A 25874-nucleotide genomic window follows, 5' to 3' on the forward strand; every position below is an offset into this window, starting at 1 on the left:
GGGCTGGCTCCCAGGAAAGTGTTCTTAGGATCATTAGGCTTATCATAGAGGAATGCATTTCCCTCTTGTAGAATGTTGGTTATCTGGGCTTTAGCTCTTTAAAGCAGGGACTGTATTTGATAATTTATTCTAAATTGGGTGATGATACATCCAGCAGGACCTTATAGCTTCCTCTGCAGGAGATAATATGAAGATCCTGTGTGGACTTGAAATAGGGAGAACTGGGTTCAAATACCCAGCAGTAAAACTGCAACCCAGAGACTGAAACCATCATGTTGCTGTTCAATTCCCTCAGATTCAGGCTCAAAAGAAGTCATGGCTCAGTATCTGCTTTTCATGCAAAAGTTCCCAAGTCCAATCCCCGGCATTGCCAATTAAAAGGTCAAATAACAGGTGATGTGCTGTCCATAGCAGTGGACAGTGCTGATTTGATAGACAAATGGTCTTTCATGTATTCATAAATAAGGGATCTGCATGTAATCCCATGTAATTCTTCACACCATGCATAATTTGCTGGTGGAATTTACAGTCGTGTGATGTAATGATTACCACAAGCTTAGATTACTTTAAAATGGCAGCAGACAGATTCATAGAGCCATGATGAGTAAATGGAATTTAGGCACAGCAACTGCGGGATACATTCCAGGACCTTTCGTTGGCCACTGTGGAAAACAAGATGCTGCACTAGATGAACTACTCTTATGACCAGCAGGACTCTTTTTATGCTGGGTGGCTTTTTACCCATTGTTATCTCCCAGCCTTTCCTGCAAAGATCAAATGCAATCAAGCTCCAACATAACCTTGTCCTCCTTGGAAAAAGACTGGGAATCCTTATGACAAGGTAAAGCAGCTCCAACTCAATGTGTCCTTTGGCTCCACAGGTGACTTGTACATTGGAGGAGTAGCAAAAGAAACCTACAAATCCTTGCCGAAGCTCGTCCACGCAAAAGAGGGGTTTCAGGGCTGCCTTGCCTCTGTGGACCTGAATGGGCGCCTTCCAGACCTGATCTCGGATGCTCTATTTTGCAACGGGCAGATTGAACGAGGATGTGAAGGTACAAAGCTGTTTGTAATCTTGTCACAGGCTCCTCTAATGCAAATTAAATATTTCTCTACCTCATTGCTGGGAGGGTGTGTGTGTCTGTATTGTACCTCCTGCTATGTTCTGTTTATTTGCACACCAGAGATGACAGTTTCCTATCTCGCTCACTGTCATCTATTTGCGCTGTGCCACAGCTGTAAGCAGGACTTGTTTTACATTATTAACAAAGGCAGATGCCATTGATGGAGAAATGTACGTTGACGGCACATAGAGCAAATTGAACCTGAGAACATTAACTTATCTTCTTTAATATAATCATTGGAGTCTGTTCTTCTTCACCAACAGGCTGGTTTGCATGTCTCCATTTGTTTGTGCCATATTGTAATTTATTGTTGCAATAATTAGCTCCCATGCAGCACTTTATATCATCATGGCGCTGAGATGGTGGTTTACGTATAAATTAACTAATTGAATTTAGATGCACGGTTTTAATGCAGGTTGAAATGTTCTGGCTGTCTAGCCAGGGCCAGATAGAGGAAGTTTTGTTATAACCCCTGAGCTATGCCGTGGTGGTTTGGACCACTGTCGTATTCCAGGTCTGCACAACTGATATTATCTTAATCTGGATCCAGCTATCATGCAGTATAAAGATCTGTCAACCTTGGTGTCTGCTTGGAATGACAGAAGGATGTCAAGAACTCGGCAATCTGGGTCAGTTGTGGTGTTGAGGGGCTGATTCTTGAAAAAATGCCTTTAGGCAAGAACTCCTCCTTCCTCACTTGCCCCACAGCCACTGTTGCAACCCAGTTCTCACAACTGATCACTCACCCAACCTCCAAACTCCCACATCTCCTGCTTTGGCACCACAGTTGGACAGCTCACCAGAAAAAAACAAAAACTGCAATCCACCCAACCCTTCTTTAGTGAGAAAGCAGTGGTCTGGAAGTATTACCACCCAGCAGAAAGGGACTGGAGAGTCAGAAGAGACTGCTGCTCCAATTATTACAACCACTTGGCAGTTCAGAAAGGTGAGTAAACTGCTGCCATGAAAAGGAGCACAAGGTAGTACTCCAGGGAGCAGAGCTTGTGAGGGCAAAAGGTGATTTCCAGCAGTAGCAAAGAGTAGCCGTTCAGGCCTTTGGCTAGTTCCCAACCCTGAACTGCAGCTGGAAAGAAGGCGGAACTGTTGCCATGCTGCTTATGGCAGTGGCACAGCAGGACTTCCAGAAAGGGACAGGGACTGAAAGGGCCCTATATGTCCTGTTGACCCAAAATATAAGACATATGGTGATAGACAAGTAGTGACACTTACTAGAGATGGCTTGCTGGCAGTTCATGATGGGTCACCTTGAGGTAGAGGACCCTTACCATATGCCTGCAATTTCCACACATTATTGCAACATTCAAGCCCAGCAGCACCTTAGCGATCAATAAGATTTTGGGGGTTTGAGCTTTCAAGAGTCAAAGCTCCTTCAAATACAAGTTAGAAAGAATATGTTTATGTCCCAATATCCCAGTAAGAAGGTGGAAGGGGTGTTGCAAAGAAGGAACTCAGGTTGCAGAGGTACAATGTGTATAGTAATTAGTTTGTTTAATTAGAGCAGAGGGGAAAATGCATGGGGGCAGAAAATTAACACCTCTAGTGAGATAAGAATCCAATGTCCGCGGGTGGGGTCAATTGCTCTGAATTTATGTTGCAAGATAGCTGAACTTGAGCTCATTCACAATTGGTATCTAACAAAGGGAATTTTGACTCTCAAAAACTCATAACTCTCAAAATTGTGTTGGTATCCAAGGTGATACTGGACACAAATCTACTTGTTTTATTGCAGACCAACATAGCTACCCTCTGAAACTATATCCATTACTAATATAAGCAAGTAACAGTATGTGATTGGCTAGTTGCATTTGGCTTGCAGAGTGAAATTGGTCAGGCTTGCAATACTGAGTCTGACTGCAATTCCCAAGTCTTACATTTGATTCAAGGTATATCACACCAGGAAGTGTCCTATCAATATGAAACGGAAGAACATGCTAGTTGAAACATTCTTAGCTCAACAAGAATGCAGCTGGATTTGGATTTAAGCTATTGGTTCTCAGATTGTGGGTTGGGCTCCCTTGGGGAAATCAGAACACCTGGAGGTCAGGGACTGACAAGATCCTGAGTAGCGACTGGTGAACCCTCCTTATGTATGTGTGCACACACATGCAGACAGAGTCAGAATTGTTTGTCCTACTTTGCCTTTGATTGTTTCAGAATTTTACCTGGTACTTTGAAAGAGACTGTGGTAAAGCCACTCTTAAAGAATCCATCTTCGGATCCTACAGATCCATCCAACTACCTCCCAGCTTCAAAGCTTCCATTCCTGGATAAGATAGTTGAAAGAGCAGTAGTGAAGCAGCTCCAGGCTTTCCTGGAGTGCACATCAATTTTGGACCCATATCAATCCTGCTTCTGGTTTGGTCATGGGATGGAGATAGTGCTGGTCACCTTCACAGTCAATCTCCATAGACAGCTGGAACCAGGCAGGTCGATGCTGCTGTTAATACTTGATCTGACAGCAGTGTTTGAAACAGTTGATCATGATCTATTAACCCACTACCTTGCTGATAGTGGTATACATGGGTCAGCCCTACAATGGCTAGTCTCATCCCTCCAAGTTTGGGGATAGAGGGTGCAGAGTCCCCAAGAGGGCAGTCCTGTACACAATGTTATGTAACATCTACCTGTGCCCTTTGTCCAGCTAATCTGGAGTTTTGGGATGGGTTGTCATCAGCATGTAGATGACACCCAGCTGTATCTATTGATGGGTGGCCAGCCTGATGCCTCACCAATTAAATCGGCCAGATGTTTAGAAGCTGTGGCAAAATGGTTGAGACAGTTGACTGAACCCGCTGAAGACAAAGGTCTTCTGACTGGGTTGGGGATATCTGAGGTTGGGGTGCCAGCTCCCAACTCTTGACAGTGTGTAATTGACACCTGCATCAACAATCAAAAATCTGGGAGTGATTTTGAATGCCTCCTTATCAATGGAGACACAGGTCACAAATGTAGCCAGAATGGCTTTTTCCCATCTTCACCAGGTTTGGCAATGGGTCCTCTTCCTACCTCACCCTGACTTAGCCAATGTGCAGTGGTCATCTCCAGTTAGACTGCTATAACACACTCTATGAGGGCTACCCTTGAGACTGCTCTGGAAACTTCAACTGGTCCAGAATGCAGCAGTGTGGGTTTTTACAGGGACCCCGTGGAAGAAACACAGCCTGTGCTCTGCCAGCTGATCTCCCTCCAGGTCAAGTACCAGATTAGGTTCAAGGTTTTGCTGATTACCTTTAAAGCCCTTAATGGTCTGGGGCCTTCATATCTGTGGGACCACCTCTTCTGATACATCCCCTCAAGCATGTTATGTTCAGCAGGGAACAACTTACTGGTAGTCCCTGGCCCAAATAATGTCTGGCTGTCTTCAACCAGATCCAGAGCCTTCCTGGTTCAGTCTTGGGCCTGGTTGAACACTCTAGCAATTGAAATATGGGCCCTATGGGACTTGTTGCAATTTTTCAAAGCCTGTAAAACTAAGATGTTCTGCCTGGCCTATGGTTAAGGACAGGAACGTTTTCCATCTAGCTGGCATCCCTTCTTTCCTTCCATCCCCTCCTTTTACTTATTATTTGAATGTTCTTGTTCTTCCCTCTTTCCCTTTGAATAAGAGTCCACAGTGTTCTGCTTCCCTTTATCTTCCTTCTCTGACTGGTTCCCTGTTAAGGTATACATTTTAGGGTGCCATTAGAACTTGAGTTGTTACTGAGGATTTTAAATGGTTAAATGTGTGATTTTATTTTTGTTAATGAAATCTGGTTGTAAGCCACTTTGAGCTCAACTTGATTCGGGAAGGGTGCGCTAAAAAGTGAAAGTGTAAATAAAAATAAATAAATAAAATCAAGTCACTCATTTTTTCCCCCTGAGATTTGGAGAGCCCTAACCTTGTTAACATAACCAAGAGCACAACAGGCCATTAAAAACCCTCTCCCACTATGGTGACAGGCCTCCTGCCAATTGCTGCAATTGGCCAGAAGAATAACCTAAAAACAGACAACCCTGCCAGTATCCTCTGTGTAGGTATGGCATTTTCAGCTTCAACATGGAAGCAAAATGGAATCTGAGAGTTGCTGAAAACTCTTAGGATTTTACCACCACCACCACCACCACCCATGTCCCTATCCTCAACCCTCCTGTTGGTTGTCAGGCTTGGCCTGGTAACCTTCCTCTCTTTTCAATCCCATTTGGCCACACTCCCAGCCTTCCTCTCTTTTCAATCCCATTTGGCCACACTCCCAGATTTTTTATGGGGTGGGTTCGGTGACTGAGGGCTTTCCAGCCGTTCCATTTCATGCATTGTTTCAAGCAAGCCGGACATGTAATAGGAGGGGTTTGAACCCGAGAACCCCCCACCCCTTACCTATGTCCCTGCCCCCAGCCTTACAGATACTTGCTAATACCTTGCTAACCTGCAGAGGCTGCTGAAGTAAATACAGATAAATGTATAGTATACAAGAAGGTATAGAGACACTGATGCCTGCAAAAAAGATTGATCAAAACCAGTTGGAGTTTTCTTTTAATAAATAGGAAACATGCTACTGCTTGAAAATATATTACTGCTAATTCTGAACACTTAATTAGCCCTAATAGTTTGCTAAGTGCTATTTAACATATAATGATTTTTAATGAGCAAGTTGAGATGGACTTGGATGAGGTCTACGCAAGCACAAGTTGTGACCTACCAAGCCAAACAGATCCCACTAGCCATGGTGGTGGGGGAAGCAGGCTGGATACATCAGACCAGTGGCTTGTGTTCAAGCATGATGAGAAACAAATTGTCCAGGCCTACCTCAGAAGGTCTCACATTCAAATACTTTCCAAGGTTGGCCCTGTTTAGCTTCTGATGCCTCAGGAGATCAAATTAGCCAGTGGTATCCAGCTCTGAGCTCAATCCTCATACCTGCCTATAGCTGCTGCTAAAGCTTTCCTGTGGTAATGAGTCTCCAGTGAAGGAGAAAAGCAAGCAACTGATTGGTTAGGTTACAACTGATGTAAACCCTGAACAAACCAAGATCAACCCGTTTGATAAAACCTCACCTCTTTCTGCTTACATATTCAGTCATGCTTTTTTAATCTGATGGTTTTTTTCCCTCTTTGAAGTTGATCGGCCTTGTGACTTGTGTTCTAATTTTAATTTGATGATTAATGTTGAAAAGCATAAGTGTAAAAACATGCATGAAATGTATAACATCGGAACACCTAAAGGTATTTTCACTGTGTTGTGATAGAGACTAAATAACAGGTTCAGCTGCTGGTGGGAGAGGGGGCAGAAGGTAGCATTCATTGCCAGTGATGAGATATTTGCATTAAAATATCCCCAGGGCCAAAGAATGATGTCACAGCTGAATTCTTAAGGGATGCTGTTTTTTCCAGCCTGTAGAATAAATGGATTGAGGGCTGGTGACCCAGATAATGTGACTGATTCACACAACCCAACTAGAATGTGTGTGTGTGTGGGGGGGGGGGGATCAGTATTTGTAGGGTTCTGAAGTTCTTTTAAAATTATAAGTGATCTCCAAACTGCAGATATCAGTTTCCCTGGAGGAAATGGCAATCCTGGGGCTCAGGTTCTATAGCATCACATCCCTGGTAAGCTCCTTTCTCAAATTCTGGTGGTACTATCTCCAAATGTCCAGGAATTTCCCAAGCTTGAGCTGGCAACCCTAAGTGTTTGGCATGTGTTTAAAATTGTTTTAAAAAATTGCCCCAAATCAGCTCTCAACTCAGCCACATTTACCATATCAATACAGGACTGTTCCTAAGTTGCATTGGAGATGGGGAGAAGTATTATACCTGTTGTGCTCATCTCTACATGTAATTCTGCATCACTTGTGGACAGATCCTACATGAAGTGACTGGGAACCCTGGCAAACCCAAGGTTCTTGATGGCACATTCAGAACTTGTGTCCTTATGTTTACACATGTAAAGGGCTGTCAAACATGCAGTCTGGGTGCTGGATCAGGAACTTGAGAGGGCTTATCAGGACCAGGAGCCAGCTGAGACAACTCCTTCCCCTTGCTCCTGATCTGGCATGGCAAGCCTGCTGCGCCCACTCCAATCCAGGAACTTACTCCTTGCTCCCTATGTGGCGTTGTAAGCCTGCAGCAGGCTCACCTGTCCAGTCAGCCACCCCACCTTGCTATGGGCCCCAAGTCCAAATACACACCCCATTCCACTCCCGATTGACTCTGGCAAGTCCTCCCCACTGCCAGTCTGGGCTAATGAGCCTGCTGTGGGGTATTCAGCTGCAGTAGCCACCTCCCCCCATGCCAACCACATCCCAGTGCTGATCTGGGTTGGTGAGGCAGCTGCAGGATTGCCAACTGAGGTAGCCCCGTCCAGAGCCGGAGTGAGGGGGAACTGCGCCCGGATCACTGGTGCGCCCTGCGCCTCCACACTGCCGCATGCCCAGTGCATCACACACACACTGCCCTCTTGGCGCTATGCCACTGACCCCATCCCATACCAATCTGAGGCAGCCATCTCCCCAGTGCTGTCCACCTTCTCTTGAGTCAAGATGTTAATCTGTAATATTGACAAACTAAATCCTTGCAAGAAACTGTAAGTCTCTCGAACTTGGGACTGGGCAGCGTGGCTCAGGGGCTATGTTCCCTATGGCTTGAGCTTCAGCATCAATGCTGTGGATGTCCAGAGACTGGTAATGCAGTAACTGGTTCAGTGGATCCAAGGTGATAGAAGGAACCAGTGGATTTCCACCAGATTCCATAAAGCTACTGACTCTGGACCGGCTTCTCAATCTGAGCACTAACTGAGCTGCCGTCCAATTTCCTGAACTCATTTACCAACTTGACATTATGCTTCTTGGCATGGCTAACAGCTTCCCTTCAGATTTCACAGGCCTAACATTACCCAAAATAGAACATTTGCTTATAAATTTCACTGAGCAAACAAACACCTCCAAATCAATGGTTTCATTAAAGGTGGGTGAGAAACCTGGGGAAAGTGTTTGAAAGATGAATGAAGTGAAATCTTTGAACTTTATTTTCTCTGCTGTCCAGTGCATGGGAGAGTGGGAGCCACCACCACATACCTGTGAATGGGAATGTGTGGTTCTTGATGTAAATGTCAATCCTGTTATCTATTCCAGTGGAAGATCAAGATGAGAGGAAGAGAGGAGAAAATAAATGTGCTAATGACTGACTTGACTGTATCTGAACATGACAAATGGCTAGTCAGGATTTAAACCATGCATTCACTCTGCTAATGTGTTCACATCTATCCTATGAAAAGAAATGCTTTTAATTTTCCTTCATTACATGCCATCAGCTCAATTAACCATTATATTTGTAGTAAATGCTGGCAAATTACTGCATTCTCATTTTGGCTTGCCTGGAGATTTATGTCTATTAGCGTTAATTTATTTGCATTACGTGGAATTTCTTTTCCTCTTTAAGAGCGGCATGCACCTTCTCTCTGAACGGTCTTTCTTGTGTTTGCTGCCGTTTCGATATTTGCTTACTAATGTTTAATATATTTTGCTTTTTTTTTAATTTTGCTGGCAAAGTTGCATTGATGAAAGCTGATTTGCAAGGTAGATAGCCCTTGTGTATATTAAACAAGACTGAAACCCAGAATGCACATTGGGGACCATTCGCCTTCCTGCACTGGCATATGTTGCTTTGCATCCAATTTTCTCTTCCCTTTTTCAAAATGTGATGCAAGAACCTTCCTCTTACAGGATATTCTGCATAAAGGCTTTCAGTCTTGTGTTTATTTGTTCAGTGATTGCTTTAGTGCTTTGATCATGCCTTTTTCTTTAAGTTCTCCCCCTCCCCCAGTGGTCTAGTTGATGAGTCTCTAGAAATAGAATAGCTTTGTTTCTCACGTGTATGTCACTTTTGAGCATGCTGGTGCGTTACTTTGCAGATTTTTCTCCCCCTTAAAAAAAAGAAACAATCCTCCCTCCCCCCGCATGGGATAAGTAAAGCATGTGAAATGATACTTGCCAACATTCCTGTTATTAAATCTGTAAAAAATATATTGCACAAAAATTAATAAGCCCAGTCAACCGTCTCTTGACTTTCTACAGGCATCGCTCTTCATCAAATCATTGCTTGGATGGCAGTACATTTTGTTTCCTAACTTGCTTTTAATTTTATCATTTTTTTAAAAAAAGTAGTTTGTTATCCTGTTTTTCATGGTACCTGGCAGAACTTACCATGTCAGAGAGAAAGAATCAAGCATAGCACAATGAAATTAGCAAAGTTGACAGGAAACCTCATTTTGTGAACTTATCTCCTTCTGTTTGTTTGTTTTTTAAAAATCATATTTCTGAATTCATTCATCTCTTCATGGTCCTCACCATTATGAAGCAAAGCCATATGCCTTTTCATTAAAAAAGAAAAGAAAATTAAAAGGTTCTGACTGATCCTGCTGTCTGTTCTTCTCCTCAGTTTGCCCTTTACATATTGAGATGTTGGCAACTACCCTCTGTGATCCAGTGGAAAATCGGGTGTCTATGAAAGACAAATGCCCAAGTGTCCTTTTTTTGTGTGTATGTTCCCGTTAGGGCCCAGCACGACATGCCAAGAGGACTCGTGTGCAAACCAAGGCGTCTGCTTGCAGCAGTGGGACGGTTTCAGCTGTGACTGTAGTATGACCTCCTTCAGTGGAACTTTGTGCAATGACCGTGAGTACATTAGAGGCTGCGTCTCTCTTTCTCTCTCTGGAAGGCTGAAAGGCTCTAGGGCACAGGCCTTGGAAGCAAGTGTCTCAAATGGTGCATTCTTTTAATATTATACAATTAATTGAACTGGCAAACTCTGCAGAGATTTTTTTTTTTGTGGGAAAAATGTTTTGCTAAGCTCGTAGGAAGCATATAACTGAAGCATTACATTAGAGATGGTACACTAGAAATGTTATGTGGGAAGACTGGAATCGTGTTTCTTAAATTTTCCATCTAATATATGTTGGAATATCATCTTTGCATAAAATCTTAAGAACCTTTCCTTCTTGGTTTTTGGTGAGGGGAAATATCCTTTCAGATCTTGTTTTTTCTTAAGAAAGATTGTAATTTTGTAACATTATATCACGAGGGCTGTAATTACTGGGAAACCGTTGACAACCTTCATTGTCTTACCTACATCAAGTTGCCTTGGGCGACACAAAATGCTCTGTCACTTAATTTAAAAAAGAACAGTGCTTTATTTCACTTGCTTGTTATCTGAATAAATCCTAAGATCAATTAACAATGACGTAAGTCAAAAGGATCACATTTAGATGTTGGAAACATCTGGAGGGAGTCGGTTCCATGACTACACTGAGATTTTGATCTGCCTATGAAACATCCTGAGGTAGAATGTCTACTTGGAGAGGTTCAGGGGGTTGCTGGTCAACAGGTCTGCAACCCAAGTATTCACCTGCCCAATGGAACTGTGAACTTCTTTTGGATGAACACGAGCTGTAAAGACCAAGCCAAGCTTGTGTGATAGCTGTTCCTTTTCAGCAGCAATGATCATAGAGATGGCTTTCAGTTCCCAGTGTCTACAGGACAGTTCTTATTACCTATGTCCCTATGTTGTTATATATCAAGAAAATTGAGAGTATAGGCACACCTGGTAAACCCTAGATTTGCAGCATCTCTTGCTGCATGTTTGAGTGTATTTCCATTGTGCACGTATAGTTCAAAGGCCATCTTGCCAAAGAGATTAAACAACAGCTCTACTAAACATTTAATGCCTCATTGTTTTGAAGAACATAATAAAAAATGGGACTTTTGGAGGGAAAGAATCCTATACTTTAAAAAAAATTCCCCCAAATGGCTACTTGGCATGGAGCAATGTAGTTTGGGAAAATTGGAGCCTGATTTCATGATGTATTTTGTGCCACTGGATTGTTTTCAGAAGGGTTTTCCTGTTCTGACAATAAAGCAATATTGTAGTGTTTAGAAACCATGCAGATTTCTGGCAGAGAAATTACAAGGAAATTATTAAAGATTGTACTTCAGCAACCAAGGAGTTCTACTGAGAGGCAAGTGAGGTGGCAGGGATCATAAACCATTATTTGTCATGCGTATGTCTGGGAACGATATTGTAAGCATATCATACTAGGAACACAAGCCATGGTTAGCACAAAACATGGTTGGTTGTTAGATTTGAACCATGTATATTAGGCTATTGACATTTGTCTCAAAGTGATAGTCACACACAAGCTGGTGTTTAGTTGGACTGGTCCATAGTTGTGTGTGCATGCATTTTAGTTTTCTGATCTGGTATGGGACATTTCTGTGTAAACAGGAGCTGCCATTTTGAACGTAGACTAATGCTGGTTGTATTTCATCTAATTCAGAATGCCCACTTACTTCATTTAATGAAAGGTCCAGATGTTTTCATGCATACATGTTTTGTGAACACACAACATCACTGGTCTTTTAAGTTTTAGGATTGTATAAATAGATAATATTGTATAAATAGAGAGTTTCATACTTCAAGAATAATTGATGTTAAATTATCAATTTAATTGATGATAATAAGCATGCAGATGCTGTGGAACTCCAGATGGAGTGAGAAAACCTAAATGGTAAGAAAATATCATGCTAGTTCCTGCATAAGCAGGTTGTTGAAAACACCCTGTATTTTAATATGGATATCCAAAACACTTGGATCCTGATACAGGAAGAATAGCGCTTCATGTTGCTATTCGGTGTATTGTTCTAGAGGGTCCTTTGATGCTCAGCACTCTTTTTTTTTTTGATGGTGCAGCGGGATGCTGTGGGAGGGTGCTAGAAATTGCTTGTACAAACCTGGTCCATCTGTAGATGGCTTGCATCCAAGCTTAAAAGTCCACTAGCATTACAGTACTGATGTTGAGCTTGGGAATACCACAATAAAGATACCTAGTGGTGAAATAATGGATGTATAATATTCACTGTGATTCTTGGATGGAGAAGGCATGTACTGTTGGATGATGGCTCAGGGTGGGAGATCTTCCTCCATGCCATGTACTTGTAGCCATGATGTAACTGTATAGAGGTCTAGTATCAGCATTTGCATGAACACAGTATGTCATCACCTTCTGTTGGCCACTGTCTCTGCCATCCTGAGCAGAATTTCATCCGACTATGTCCACTGAAATCAATGGGCTTAGGATGGCTTTCTGGAAAAGTCTTTCTGGATAAGTCTTTCCGGAAACATAGCAGGTTACATGTAGACAATACATCCATGGACTCTCCCTTCCTTTGCCACTGCCCGGTAATCATGTTCCAACAACATGTGCTGCCCTATGGATTACACCTTAAAGAAAACCACTATATGATTCATGGAACTCCAAATCTCCAAGTCTCAGACAACTGCAAAAACCGTGTCCTATTTCCTGTTCTTTGACAGGGAAACAGTGCAAATAAGTTTTTGACCTCAGATGACACGGAGGTTCTTTTTTCTTTCCCCCGTGATGATAAATTGGAGTAGATGCAGGACTACAATCTTCAGGAGATGAAATATGACAGAAGGCATTAAATTGTTCAGTACAAAGTCAGCTGGTGGAGGGAGGAGTTCCAAAAAACCCCAACCCTAGGATTATATAGGAAACTGCAAAAAGGACACCTAATGATAACTCTTACAAATGGATAGCTGCTGTGGCTTCTGTGAGGGAGGGGAAAACCGGAGGAACAGTCTAAGTATGACTAACAGCAGGTTTTCAGCTTTGAGTTGTCCTCCTCTTGAGCAGTCAGCTTTTCTTTAAGCACAGGGTTGAAAATGATCCTGACCTGAAATTGGAGCTTCTATAGCAAGTGTGCCACCATTCTCTCCCTAAGTCCTCTTGTAAATTCAAACTTCATTCTGCCTTACCGAAATTCCAAACAAAACAAAAAACTAAGCACATCCAGAATTATTACATTTCTTTTTTAAAAAACACAAGTTAATGGCATGGGAAGCTATCAAGCATGTGTAATAACAAGTATGGTAGCATCACATCAAATTAGAGTCCATATGTTGTGTCCAGTTGATTTCAGTGCAGTCATAGTACTGTGTCATATCAGGAGGATATTTATAAATCAACTTGGGTTTTTCAGTATGTAAGGGCAATCCACATACGCATGTTCCTCATTGCTTGCTTGCCTGAAGTGTCCGATGATGTCGTGTGTGACTAAAAGAGAGATCACAGACAGAGCTTTTGTGGCACTTCACGTCCCATTTGTTAACTGGGTTTCAGATCTGTGAAATTCTAAATCTGTTTGTACAATGCAGAAACTCAAACCTATGCAAATTGCGTGTGTGTAAAGTGCCGTCAAGTCATAGCGAAATTATGGTTACTCCAACAAGGGGCTTTCAAAGCAAGTGGTTAAGCAAAGGTGGTTTGCCATTGCCTTCATTTGCAGGGTCTTGCTTGGAGGTCTCCCTTCTAAGCACTGACCCTGCTTAGCTTCTGATATCCAAAGAGACTGAGATATATCATGCTACCTTCCCTCCCTCTATGCAATTTGGAGAATTCTGTGTAATGAAGAAGTTGACATTTTGTAATGAACAATGCCAATGAACTAGATCTATGTTTTGATTTGCAGTTCACAAATCTAGATTTTGGAGTTCTTGATTACCTTTTGTCATTTCCAAAATGAACTCAAAGCACTTGGAATCTTTGGTTCCAGGCATTCGTTTCAGTTTTATTTTATGGAGAAGTCTGTGGGTGGCATCCAGTGCCAGGACCTTGCCAGCTCTGCACAAGGTCCCATGATCTTCATAGGTCTTCCTTCTCTTCATTAGGGTTACAGGATCCTCAAGGAGTAGTAGTCCTATCATTGTTTTTGAGGCTACATAGAGGAGGAGAAAAGGGGGTGAAATCACATCCTTCAACCTCTTGCATCAATGGGGCTCTATACCTGAGATCTTCTTTAGCAAACATGTAGATATCTTTTTTGCTGTGAAATCACACCTGACTTATGGCATCCCCATAGAGTTTTCAAGACAAGAAACATTCAGAGTTGGTTTGTCATAACCTGCCTCTGGGTAACAACCATGGACTTGCTTGGTGGTGTCCTACCCAAGTGCTGACCATAGTCTACTCTGCTTAGTTTCCAAGTTGTGATGAGATCAGGCGAGCCTGGGCTATCCAGGTCAGGAAATCATAAATGTACCTAACAAAATATAATAGCTGCCTTGCCCAGAGTGCTGTTTCCATGTCCTAACTGGTTACTTATGGCTTGGTGGGGGTGGGGTGGGGCATTGAGTGATGGTGTTTCATTCTTAGTGGGCAGTAATATATTAAAATGTTTAAGAATGTTCTAGATAGATGCCTAGAGAGATAATCTATCATATTTACAAGTGTTATACATAACAATATTTTGCATGCTGATACTAATGTTGATGCAAATTAGGACTGTTAGTATATGTGCATGACATAAGATGACTTTTCTAGATGCTTGATATCATGTGCATTACATTCTTGTGAATGGGCTGGCGTATAATCAGATTACAGACACGTTTCTAGCTTTTTCTGAATTCCCAAAATCAATATTGTACGTAGCAGAATATGACTTTGGATCTTGGGGTATAATTGTCATTATTAAACTCCCTGGGTTTCATATGTTTTCCTAATGAAGACATCTAATAGAAATCAGTCAAAACATATCTACACACACCTTGGGTGAAGAAGATTAGGCTGCATTGATAAAAGCTGTTCCCAGTGTGCCCAGCTAATTTTTCTCCCTGTGTTTCACAGTGATTAGCACAAAGATTTGTTCAGTGCCTTGGGCATACAGTTTCCTAGAGCACGTGTTCTATTTTTGCATTCTGTAGTGATTTGGTAGAGGTTTCCATAATATTTTCCAAAAGGAACATAAATGTAATTATTTTGCATCAAATGCTCATGCGAGACTTCTTGCTTTCAATATTCCATTCAGCTTTCAATATTCCATTCAGCTCTCAGAATAATCCACTGGGGAACATCTCTTGCACAAGTGAAAGTTTTCAGTGTGATGGTTTATCTTGGGATATGTTAAGTAACAAAAAAGAAGCTGTTGGGTATGTTCCCAAGACATTTCCTTCGTTAAACCATAACCAGCCCATGGACATCTGGGATTAGATGGGCAAGCTTCCAAATCAAAGGGCATGATTTTCAGGCAGTTTGAATCTCAGCACTTCTCTTCTGAGGACTAACAATTATGCAATTCATATTCATTTCAGTTTCTTTCTGGTGCTCAATAATATGTTTTAAATTATAAAATAATCCCATAAAGCCCCTCCCTTAAAGTTCCTGAAGAGCATTTGAGGGTGACATGCATCTAGTCCCTGTGGAACATAACAGAATTATTTGAGAAGCGTCAGACCAGCAAGAATAACTTTGCAGTAATTACAGTGGTTTCTCAAAAGTCAGTAATTATGTAATTGGCATCACAAGCCAGGCTTTGTGAAATTGCTAAATTGCACCAAATTTATAAAAGAAACAGTGTCAAAAGCACTATTTTCTCTTCTGCTCTTCAGGGAATCAAATAAATTATTAAACTGGACTTTTCTTTTACTGATGGCATGTGTAATCCTAAATTAAATCTCTGTAAATTCTGGCCAGCTGTCTGGAGGCTGTGGTGGATTGGTTGAAACAGAGCTGTGTGAAATTAAATCTATAAAAGACAGAAATTCTGTAACTGGGCCAGGGGGATCCAGGTACAGGACATCAGTTTCCAACTCTTAATGGTGTGCAACTGTTATCAACTTCCACTGTCAGGAGCCTGGGTGTGACTCTGGATGCCTCCCTTTCTTTGGAGGCACAGGTCACAAATACAGCCTGACGGTGTTTTTCCTGCAAGACAGATATTTCACCAGGCCTATGGTTGGGAACAGTTCTACCCTAACTGCCCTCCCTTTCTCATTCCCTTTCCCTGTCCCATTGTTTTTCTTAACCCTCCTAGTTTTCGTCCCCCTTTCTCTTCACTCTCCCTTTTTTCCTCCCCTTCCTGCTTGCTTCCTCTGTTTATGCCACCAGTTGTATAGGGAAGCTGTCTGGCATTTTACTTCTGAAAAAAATTATTTACTGGTTTATGTCTGTAGGAAATCTTCATTTTAATTATATTAATTGTTATATTTTCATGTTGTCAGCTGCTCAGAGCTGGGATAAAAATCTCAACATACAAGCAAAAAAACCCAAATAAATAATATCATAAAGGGAAAAACAATTAAAAGTTAGCTTGCAGCTGTGGAAAGGTCTACATAGGAACCACAAACTGTAGCATTTAGACTCATATTAAGGAGCACAAAAGACACTATTGGCTTAACCATCCTGAAAAATCTGCAGTAGCAGAACATGTTCTGAACAAAACTGGACATAACATTTTATTTCAAAACAATGAAATTCTGGACAATTTGGAATATTACTATATCAAACTGTACAGGGAGGCCATTGAATTCACAAACACCAAGACAACTTCAACAAGAAAGAAGAGACTCTGAGAATTAACAAAGCTTGACTACTAGTACTTAAAAACACCAAAATTAAAGGTCAAGGGCATGCTAAATTCATGGACAATGGACTCCACCCAGACACAGGATTTGCATTCACCAATAGTGCTGCTGCTGCAGGGAATGCAAATGCAACTACAAATGAAATTGGACTGATAATCCCACCCACAATACAATGCACTCAACCACACCTTTGCATAGCAAGTTCCACCCAAACACTTACTGATTGGTTCCCCACTCTGGGACATGGACAATATATATGGGCTAGCAACAATTCCAGTTTTGCAAATTCTGTTTTGAGTTACATTTTAAGTAAGAATTTATATATTTTCTAGAGTTTTGCAGTGATGTAGCTTGCGCTTTTTAAAAATTAAAATGGCATTACAGAAAATGACAAAATGGCATCCTGGGATATTAGTGAAAATAACCTGAGTATATTAGGGGATCTGTTGGATGGGATCAGAATTATATATAAAATTGTATGAAAAGTTCTTAAATCCCATCCTACAATAGTATATAGTTCTGTGTATTGTCGAAGGCTTTCACGACTGGAATCACTTTCATGGCCAGAATCACTGGGGTGTTGTGTGGCCATGTTCTAGTAGTATTTTCTCCTGACGTTTTGCCTGCATCTGTGGCTGGAATCTTCAGAGGACATATAGTTCTGATTTGAGCCACTGTGATAAAACCAATAATCTCTTTGGGGCACAAGAAGGTAGTGTAGGAAATGGATTCTGTCCCTACACCACTGCAATCTCTTTATGTACCACTTGATCACACTATATGGCTCTGCCCCCAGAAGCAGTGTCAGGATTCATATAGTCCAACACAGATAATGGGTGATAATACTAATCTTACATATTTTCACCAATGATCTCATTGGGACTGTTTGAATCCTGACACTGCTTGTGGGATCAGAGCCAAGCAGAACCATGTGACACAAAATAAACAACCAGAATGTTTCTTAAGGGCTTCCTTCTGTTTGAGTCTTCCATACATTGTTCTTTGAACTGTACAGACTACAATTTTTAGAGCCCCACCAAAAGGAATGAATCTGCCTGTGGGAGCAACATGCAGCCATTTGGGCAGATTTGTCTTCCCCAGAGCATTTGCCCTGGCAAAGGGGTGATTTTGCTGGCATGTGGCCCCTGTGATCCTCCCTGGTGCTGTGGCCCTGTGCCCTGAGTTTGGATGGGACTGCTTGTCTCTCAACAATGCAGCTGGGAAACAAATCCCCAAAATCTTACCATGTATTTTGTGGTTCTCCTCTAGATGAACATAGCACTTCACCTGCAGCTGCCTAAGGTCGGAGGTCTAATTTTAAGTCTCAGGTTTGTTTCTTGTGCTGCATTGTCTTGCATTAGGATGAAGCAGCACAAGTGCTAACTACCTATGTGGAATCTACACCTGTCCCCCAACAACTCACTGCACTGCCTTTGCTTAGCTTATTATTCCCCTGGGGTTGTTTGTGTTCTTTGTTCCTTTTCTATTACACTTTATCTTTCTTAAATTTCATCTTATTACATTCCCAGCAGTTCTCACTAGCAAAACTATCTCTTTGGGGCACAAGAAGGAAGCTATCACTGGCAAGTTGTGGCAATTTTCTAGCTTGTTTTAGAAAGTTAAAAATGACACTTTTTAAAAAGAAGAAGAAGAGGAGGAGGAGGAGGAGGAGTTTGGATTTATACCCCCCCCCTTTCTCTCCTATAGGAGACTCAAAGGGGCTTACAATCTCCTTTCCCTTCCCCTCTCACAACAAACACCTTGTGAGGTGGGTGGGGCTGAGAGAGCTCCGAAAAGCTGTGACTAGCCCAAGGTCACCCAGCTGGCGTGTGTTGGAGTGCACAGGGCAATTTGAATTCCCCAGATAAGCCTCCACAGCTCAACCGGCAGAGCTGGGAACCAAACCCGGTTCCTCCAGATCAGAGTGCACCTGCTCTTAACCTCCTACGCCACTGCTGCTCCCCTTTTGAAATAAACAAAAGCATTTGAAATAAACAAAAGCATTTGAAATAAACAAAAATGGGGTGGGGAGGTCAGCTAAGCCAGTGGACAGCAAACCTAAAACAGAATGGCTGTTTTCAGTGTCAAAGTTGTATAATGGTCTGCAGGATCAAGACCTCCAGATAAGCAACAACTATGACATTGTGGAACCTAGAGGATTCTAGCTATGCAGAAACGATTGGAATCATTTTGAAGATTGCAACAGTCATGGGAAAAGACCGGTGGGCTGTAACCCTTTACTGAATAGGTGTTTCTGCTGTCACTCTCTGGCTGGCTTCTTCTTTGCCAGCCTTCAGGGTGCAGCCTTCAGGTCTCCTGGAATCATATCTGATCTCCTCTCTACAGAGATCAGTTTCCCAGAAGGAAATGGCAGCTTCACAAGGTGGATTTAGGGGACCTACTTACTTGCCAAGGTTCATCTCCAGAAACTGTCAGGAATATGCCAAGCTGGAGTTGGCACCCCTACAAGCTGAATAAGCAGTCCTTGTTTCCTTAAACCCTGCTGTACATTACCCCTTCAAAATAAGACTCCATTGGCTCTTGGTGCCATTATTCTGTCCTACTTGCCATGTCCTTGGGGAATAAATACACTGTTTTGTTGCACTACACAGTCTGTTCCCTGGTTCCATTCAAGCCTACATTTTCTTTTAGCCTTTTTTTTTCAAAGTGTGTGGGGGGGAAGACAGTAAAATAGAAGAAGGGAAGGCACATTTAATAGGCCGTCTTCTATAAAATCCCTAAGGGAAAGTGTCTTTATGGCAGGAAAATATTCAAAACGACAGTATCTCAGTAATTGAATGTACTACCAGGAATAATAATAATAAAAAAGTCTCAGTTTTGCTGGACCAGTAGTGGTGTGTCAGATCAAATTCAGATAGTTTGGATCCAAAATCCTAAGCTATTTTAATTTTCATGCAAGTGAATCTCTGCAATATTTTAAATCAAACTCCGTTACGGGAAACAGCTTGTAAAAAAAGCCAGCCATCATCCTGTTTCTCCCCCGCCCGTTGTACCCCCAAAGCTGCTATCTTTTTTTTCAGCCCCAACTCCCTAATGCTATGTACTACCACAGATATTTAATTTGAGCTTCTTAACACAGCTTTGCTGGGATGACAGCCGACTTCAAAGAAAACATTTCCCCCTGCAACCTCAACAAATGCACAGGGCCGAAGGATGATATTTTCGGTGAAGATTAACCTCTTCCTGCAGAGGATACGATGTCAACGTGGGGACTGGGGGGGTGGGCGCAGGGAAAGTGTTAGCACTGGGACAGATATCGGTTGCAAAAATGCAGTGCAAGCTCTTTTGGCTAATCTGTGTACAGCTGTGTGCAGGTAGCTGTGCTAAGCTGACTGTATCACTGAGCAGAACTGAGAAACAACATTCTAAATTGTACTCCCCAGCAATTCAGAGTTAATTCTATGGAATATAGTCAAAGGAATATAATCAAACGGATACTAATGTGAAATGAGCTAAGGAGAAGACAGTCTTGTCTGCACTGCATTTCAGACCACATGCAATTATTTCTTTGTCCAGAGCACATCTGAGCTTTGCCGGGAACCCCTGCAGCTTCTAATAGCCTCAAGGCATATGTGTGAGATTTTCTTTTTTCATACGAAATCATTACACATAGGAAAATGGCCTGAAGAAGACTATGCTGGACCATACCTGCCAAGGTGCGCGTGCTCTCTGAACCACTTAGAGCAGTGATTTGCCCCACTTATTCTTTTTTTTAAACTCATGTTCAAGTCATGACATCTTGTACTTAAAAATGTTTTTATAATAGGTAGATTTTCTGTTTGATAGGGGAGTTGCCATTAGTGGTCACCTCAAATTCTGCTCACATATTTCCAAGATTCTCAATAGCTACTCACGCAAGATCATGAGTATCTAGATGCTGTCAGTTTGCTGGGCTGTGAGGTCGTGGTCTGGTAGCTTTTGCTCCTAAAGTTTCATCCACATCTACGGCTGGCATCTTTAGAAGCGTGTCGCAGTAAGATGGGTTTCTCTCCATCGCACAACATGAAGATGCCAACCATAAATGCGAATGAAACTTTAGGAGCAAATGGTTGTGGTGTGTTTTCCAGGCTGTCTGGCCGTGGTCTGGTGGATCTTGTTCCTAACGTTTCGCCTGCATCTGTGGCTGGCATCTTCAGAGTTGTATCACAGAGGGAAGTCTGTTACACGCTGTGTCCAGTGAGAAAAGAATGTTTTAGTGGGATATAAATTGTCTTGTCCCCAGGTGGGAAACCAATCAGTAAGTGTTTGGGTGGAACACCCAAACTTTAGGAGCAAATATTATTATACTGCCCAGAAAACTCACAACAGCCAGGTGATTCCAGCCATGAGTCTTCAACATTTGCATCATGAGTGTCTTTAGTATGCCTGTGATTGTGAGCATGACAAGAAGCTGGAAAGGGGTATGGGACAATATATGACAGTTACCATTCAAACATTCTGTCAGACCCTTCTGATTGCAGTCTGATATGGTAGAGTCTATGTTGACCATCTCAATGAGAATTAGGCCAAAGGAGCAAGAACATTTCAATGTTCTGGACAGGAGCATCACCACATCCTTGAGCTACGGAGGGTACCACATTACATGCCGAAAGCTTAGGGCTGATTATCATATAAGATACATACATAACATATGTGAAATTCAGAAGACTCAATAGATGGCTGTAATATCGTAAAACTGTATAACATTTTAATTGCTTATTCACCCTCCCTTTGAAAATGACCCCCCTCCAGTGGTGTAGAGAGAAAAATGGCTATTTCAGGGGACTTGGGCAAGGAAAAAGTAAGAGAATCTCTCATTTAGAAGCCCCAGTTCCCAAAATAGTCCACAATCTGATGAAGTGTACCTGTGAGATCACAGCTGGCAAGGAACTCCATGTTTAGGTTTTGCAACATTTGCTCCTGCTCAAACAGTGCAAGTTCTGTTCTATGTACAATTTTAGAATTTACTAAGGTTTGCAGAAAATTGCTCCTTATGTCTGGTTACCCTCCATGGATATTTTCTCTTGGATGTTGGGGCAACCCAGCATTATTAGATACTAGATGGCCTACAAAAGCCATTTGACTAATGCCTGAGGAAAGACAGAAATATGAACGTGTGAATAGCTTTATGATGCCACTTCCAAGACCTTGATAAGATCTCATCTGTACACAACATGTAATTTCAGAAAAGAAAAAAAACAGAAATCCTCTTTCTAGAGTTTCTGGCACACCAGTTTTTTTTTCTCATTGTAAGAGGAACCATATTGTTTCAATAGATTTGTTTGATAGATATATTGTTTTGATATAAATCCAAGGTTGAGATTTCACACAAACCTGCTCAAGTTAGAACTCCCCTTCAAGGTTCATCTTAGCTTGACTGGGCAGGGTTTTGTTTTCCTTTTGGCTGTCTGGACCAGTTAAAAGAGACAGCAAAGAGGGGTCAGTCATTTGGAACGCAAGAAAATACCTGGATTTGGACTGTCTCAGGTGGTTTCCCTGCCTTAATCCTCACTTTCTTTTCTGTGCAGGACTCTGCTCTTTGTGTATGTAGCTGCACATGGTTGAGTTCCCCAAGCTGGCAGGAGGCAGCCAGTCTGTAATTCTGGCTTTGATTTGCCTTGCGCCCAGCACACAAAGAGAAGCCATCGTAATCCACTCCTGCTCTTTGTCAAGAGCAACTGTGTGTCCTTTTCCAGCTAATATTCTCCATACATCAGGTGGCAGTCATAAAACTATTTGGTAATCTTATGGATATGGCTTTACATTTCCACAGAAACCATGAGAATAGCAATTGGTGGTCACAAATTATACTGCCTGAAATGGCGATCAAGACGTCAATCAGTCACACACACACATGCACGCACGCACACACGCATGCATGCACACACTGTCGGGTCTGTTCTAGCTATTCTGGGTCTCAACTCTCTTAGTGTTTAACTTATTTACCTTAAAAATGGTACAAACATGTATATTAGAGGCAGAACTAGGCAAGTCTGGGTTTTGCCACCCTGTGGCAACCCTGTGGTTGTTAATATGGCAACTCAGGTATTTAAAAGAGTGCACAATTATGCAATCCTAAACAGAGTTATGCTTTTCAAAATCCATTGAAGTCAATGAGTTTCAGGATTGTGCAGCAAATGTATTGGGGAAGCGGTGTTCAACTAGGATGCAATCCTCTAGGTAGTACCTGGAGATTACCTGGAATTACAGCTCATCTGCAGACTGAAGAGCTTGTCCCCCCTGCATAAAATAGATGCTTTGGATGGTGGCCTGTATGGCATTGTATCCCACTGAAGTCCCTGTCTTTTCCAGACTGTATCCCCAAATCTCCAGGAGTTTCCCAACATAGATCCAGCAACCCTACTCCCCATCCCCCACTGGTGACCAGGGGGATCTGGTGACCATAAGTTTAACCCTTCCCCTCTTAACTAAGTTCTAAACTATACCACACATTATATTTAACTGTCAGGCCGGTGCCTGACATGGAGGGGTGGTGGGCATTTGCAAGGGGAACTATGTTGCTACGTTCTCTGCAGTTGTCCATCACTCACCCTCTCCTTTGCCAGTGGCCTTGGCAGCCCGGAAAGGCCGATCTTATCATGTGAACTGTGTGAATTGTTCCCAGGCTTGAATTGCTTTGTAGTGGGAATTGAGTGAGCCATTTGGTGGGGGGGGGCAGGGAACCTTGGGGGATATAGGCAGTAGTTTTGAGCGGGATCTTCAGATTCGTCTTTTCTCATGTTTACCTTTCGAATCGAAATAAAGACTTTAGTAAATCTATAGTTTCTATTATTTTCAGACCCGGGGTCTGACAGAACCACATAATTGCCACAAGTCAGCTCAGGACTGTGGGAGAAGGGCTCCTGTCTTTCCCCCCATACAATTTTCCCAACTGGAAAATTGCTCTGTGAGCATTATTTGCTCCAACAGATTGGCTGTGCATACAATGAAGGCTGGTACGTGCAGCTCCCCAACAAAGCAAATATTACCCCCTGATACCATTTCATGAAATGGCAGTGGGGGAGGCAGTATCCCCTCTTCCCCCAATGACTGATCTGAATCAGGCCTCTGTAGTACTTCTGAATTGGGTTTTTACGTGGAACTTGCAGCCGGTGTCCCATAGCAATCATGTGGCAGATCATGTAATTTGGCCTGGATTCTTCCCTTCTGGCCATGATTGGAACAAAATTCTGCTACCAGCACATCATCTGATCTAGCAGGACAATTGAATATGTTAGTTATTCAAAGAACCCAGCTGGTCCTTCTTTTGAAGGATATGGACATAACACTGAAATAATGCTTGCTAGGAATTCATTAGAAAGGTCCAGTCTGGGCTGATTAACTTTTAATGCTCCTGTTTTCTGAGAAGTACTGTGTCCTCCCAGCAGAATCTGTTCTAGTAGAACGGGATAACCACTGTCCATTAATATCGATGCTTGCTTGTAGCAAGGTATAAAACACTGAATCACATAAGCAAATCTGCCTGCTTTGTGTGTTTCCCAAAAATATGAATTTAGTGATGATAGTTACACAGTATGGATTGGGGAGGGGGAATTACTTTCCAAAAGTTCCCCCTCCCTTTGGCACTTATGTCTACCTCATGCCTTCACAGTGGGTCTAAGTTTGCAATAAGTAAAATAGTAGTAGACTTAAAAAAGATAGGAAATAATTTTACTTTTCTGAATGCCACTCAGCTGCAGGTAAATTGGAATTTTACAGCTTTAGTGTTGCCAATTAGAGCCAATTGTAACCTGAATGGCATGCCTTGATGTTAATAATCTTAGCAGGATCCCTCTTCTTTCCCCCAACTGCACGTCATCCCACCTCCATCCCTGTACTAAGTAAAGATTTATTTCTAAGCCTATGCCTAATTTAAGAAGCCTGGAGACTTTGGTGCTCTTTAAAAAATTGAACTAAATAGCTGGGATCTTAGAAATGTACCTTGATGTTCACATGTAATGAAATGCTACTGAGCCTTCACTATTGCCAGCCCAACTATGTGTTACAAAGGAGAGCCATGATTCGTTCTCCAGTGTTTCTTTTTAACTTTAGAAAGCAGCTAAGGAAGGGAGAGCAATTCCAATCAGTGAAGTAGTGCTGAACAAGCAGGAGGTGAATTCTTTTCCCCTTGCACAATTTTTCTCATTGAATTACCCACCTGGAGTTGCTATTACCTGGCAGTTGTGGGGGTTACGTGGCCATAGTCTGGTAGTTTTCAGTGTGCCACAGAGAGAAACGCATCACTTTGTGTTATACCTCTAAAGATCCCAGAGAGAAACACATCACTTTGTGTTATACCTCTAAAGATCCCAGCCATAGATGCAGGTAAAATGTTAGGAGAAAAAACTACTAGCCCACGATCACACAGCCCAGAAAATCCACAACAGCCTTGAAAGCCATCAGCCAGACATTGCTATTAGCTGCTAGGGAAATATATGAAAATATAGGAGGACAAACATAGTGGGAAAGTAATACTAGCAGGATTGTATCTTTACTAAACACCTGACCTTCTCATTCCCATTGGCATGAATTTGAATGTGCAATTTATCCCTGAAATCAGTCTCCATCCCTGAAGACTGGAAGGTGGCCAATGTCACACCAATCTTTAAGAAAGAATCTAGGCAGGACCCAAGAAATTATAGGCCAGTCAGTTTGACATCTGTTCCTGGTAAATTAGTAGAATCTCTCATTAAAGATAAAATTATAAAACATGTAGAAAAGCAAGACCTGCTGAGGAAGAGTCAGCATGGCTTTTGCAGAGGCAAGTCCTGCCTTAAAAACTTACTAGAGTTCTTTGAGGGTGTAAACAGGCATGTGGATAAGGGGAACCAGTGGACATTGTCTACTTGGATTTCCAAAAGGCTTTTGACAAAGTTCCTCACCAGAGACTATTGAGAAAACTCAGCAATCAAGAAATAAGAGAAGTCCTTCTGTGGATTTCAAACTGGTTGAGAAACAGAAAGCAAAGGGTGGGTGTAAATGGGAAGTTCTCACAATGGAGAGATGTCGGGAGTGGTGTCTTCGAAGGATCCGTTTCAGGACCAGTGCTCTTTAACCTATTCATAAATGACCTGGAAGTAGGGGTGGGTAGCGTGGTGGCCAAGTTTGCGGATGATACCAAATTATGTAGTGTGCTGAGAACCACAAAGGATTGCAAAGAGCTCCAAGCAGACCTTGATCAATTAGGTGAGTGGCCTAAGAAATGGCAAATGCAGTTCCATGTAGCAAAATGTAAAGTGATGCACATAGGGACAAAAAATCCAAACTTCACATACACGCTACAGGGGTCAGTGCTATCAGTCACAGACCAGGAACGTGATTTGG

The 25874-nt window shown here is 42.2% G+C and overlaps 1 protein-coding gene across 31 annotated transcripts in view; it reads left to right on the forward strand.

Moving 5' to 3' along the window:
* NRXN1 (neurexin 1) overlaps positions 1-25874 on the forward strand; it is a 1129265-nt gene that overhangs the window by 593107 nt on the left and 510284 nt on the right. For 18 of the 31 annotated variants that reach the window (XM_048518919.1, XM_048519063.1, XM_048518954.1 and 15 more), the window contains 2 exons: positions 882-1055; positions 9671-9790. In XM_048518919.1, the coding sequence (XP_048374876.1) occupies positions 882-1055; positions 9671-9790 (294 nt within the window). Of the gene's footprint in view, positions 1-881; positions 1056-8665; positions 8693-9670; positions 9791-25874 lie in introns of all 31 variants that reach the window. The other 13 variants (XM_048518867.1, XM_048518884.1, XM_048519026.1 and 10 more) reach the window with 1 other exon arrangement.

This window comes from Sphaerodactylus townsendi, linkage group LG01 (genome assembly GCF_021028975.2).
Source record: "Sphaerodactylus townsendi isolate TG3544 linkage group LG01, MPM_Stown_v2.3, whole genome shotgun sequence".
NCBI lineage: Eukaryota > Metazoa > Chordata > Lepidosauria > Squamata > Sphaerodactylidae > Sphaerodactylus > Sphaerodactylus townsendi.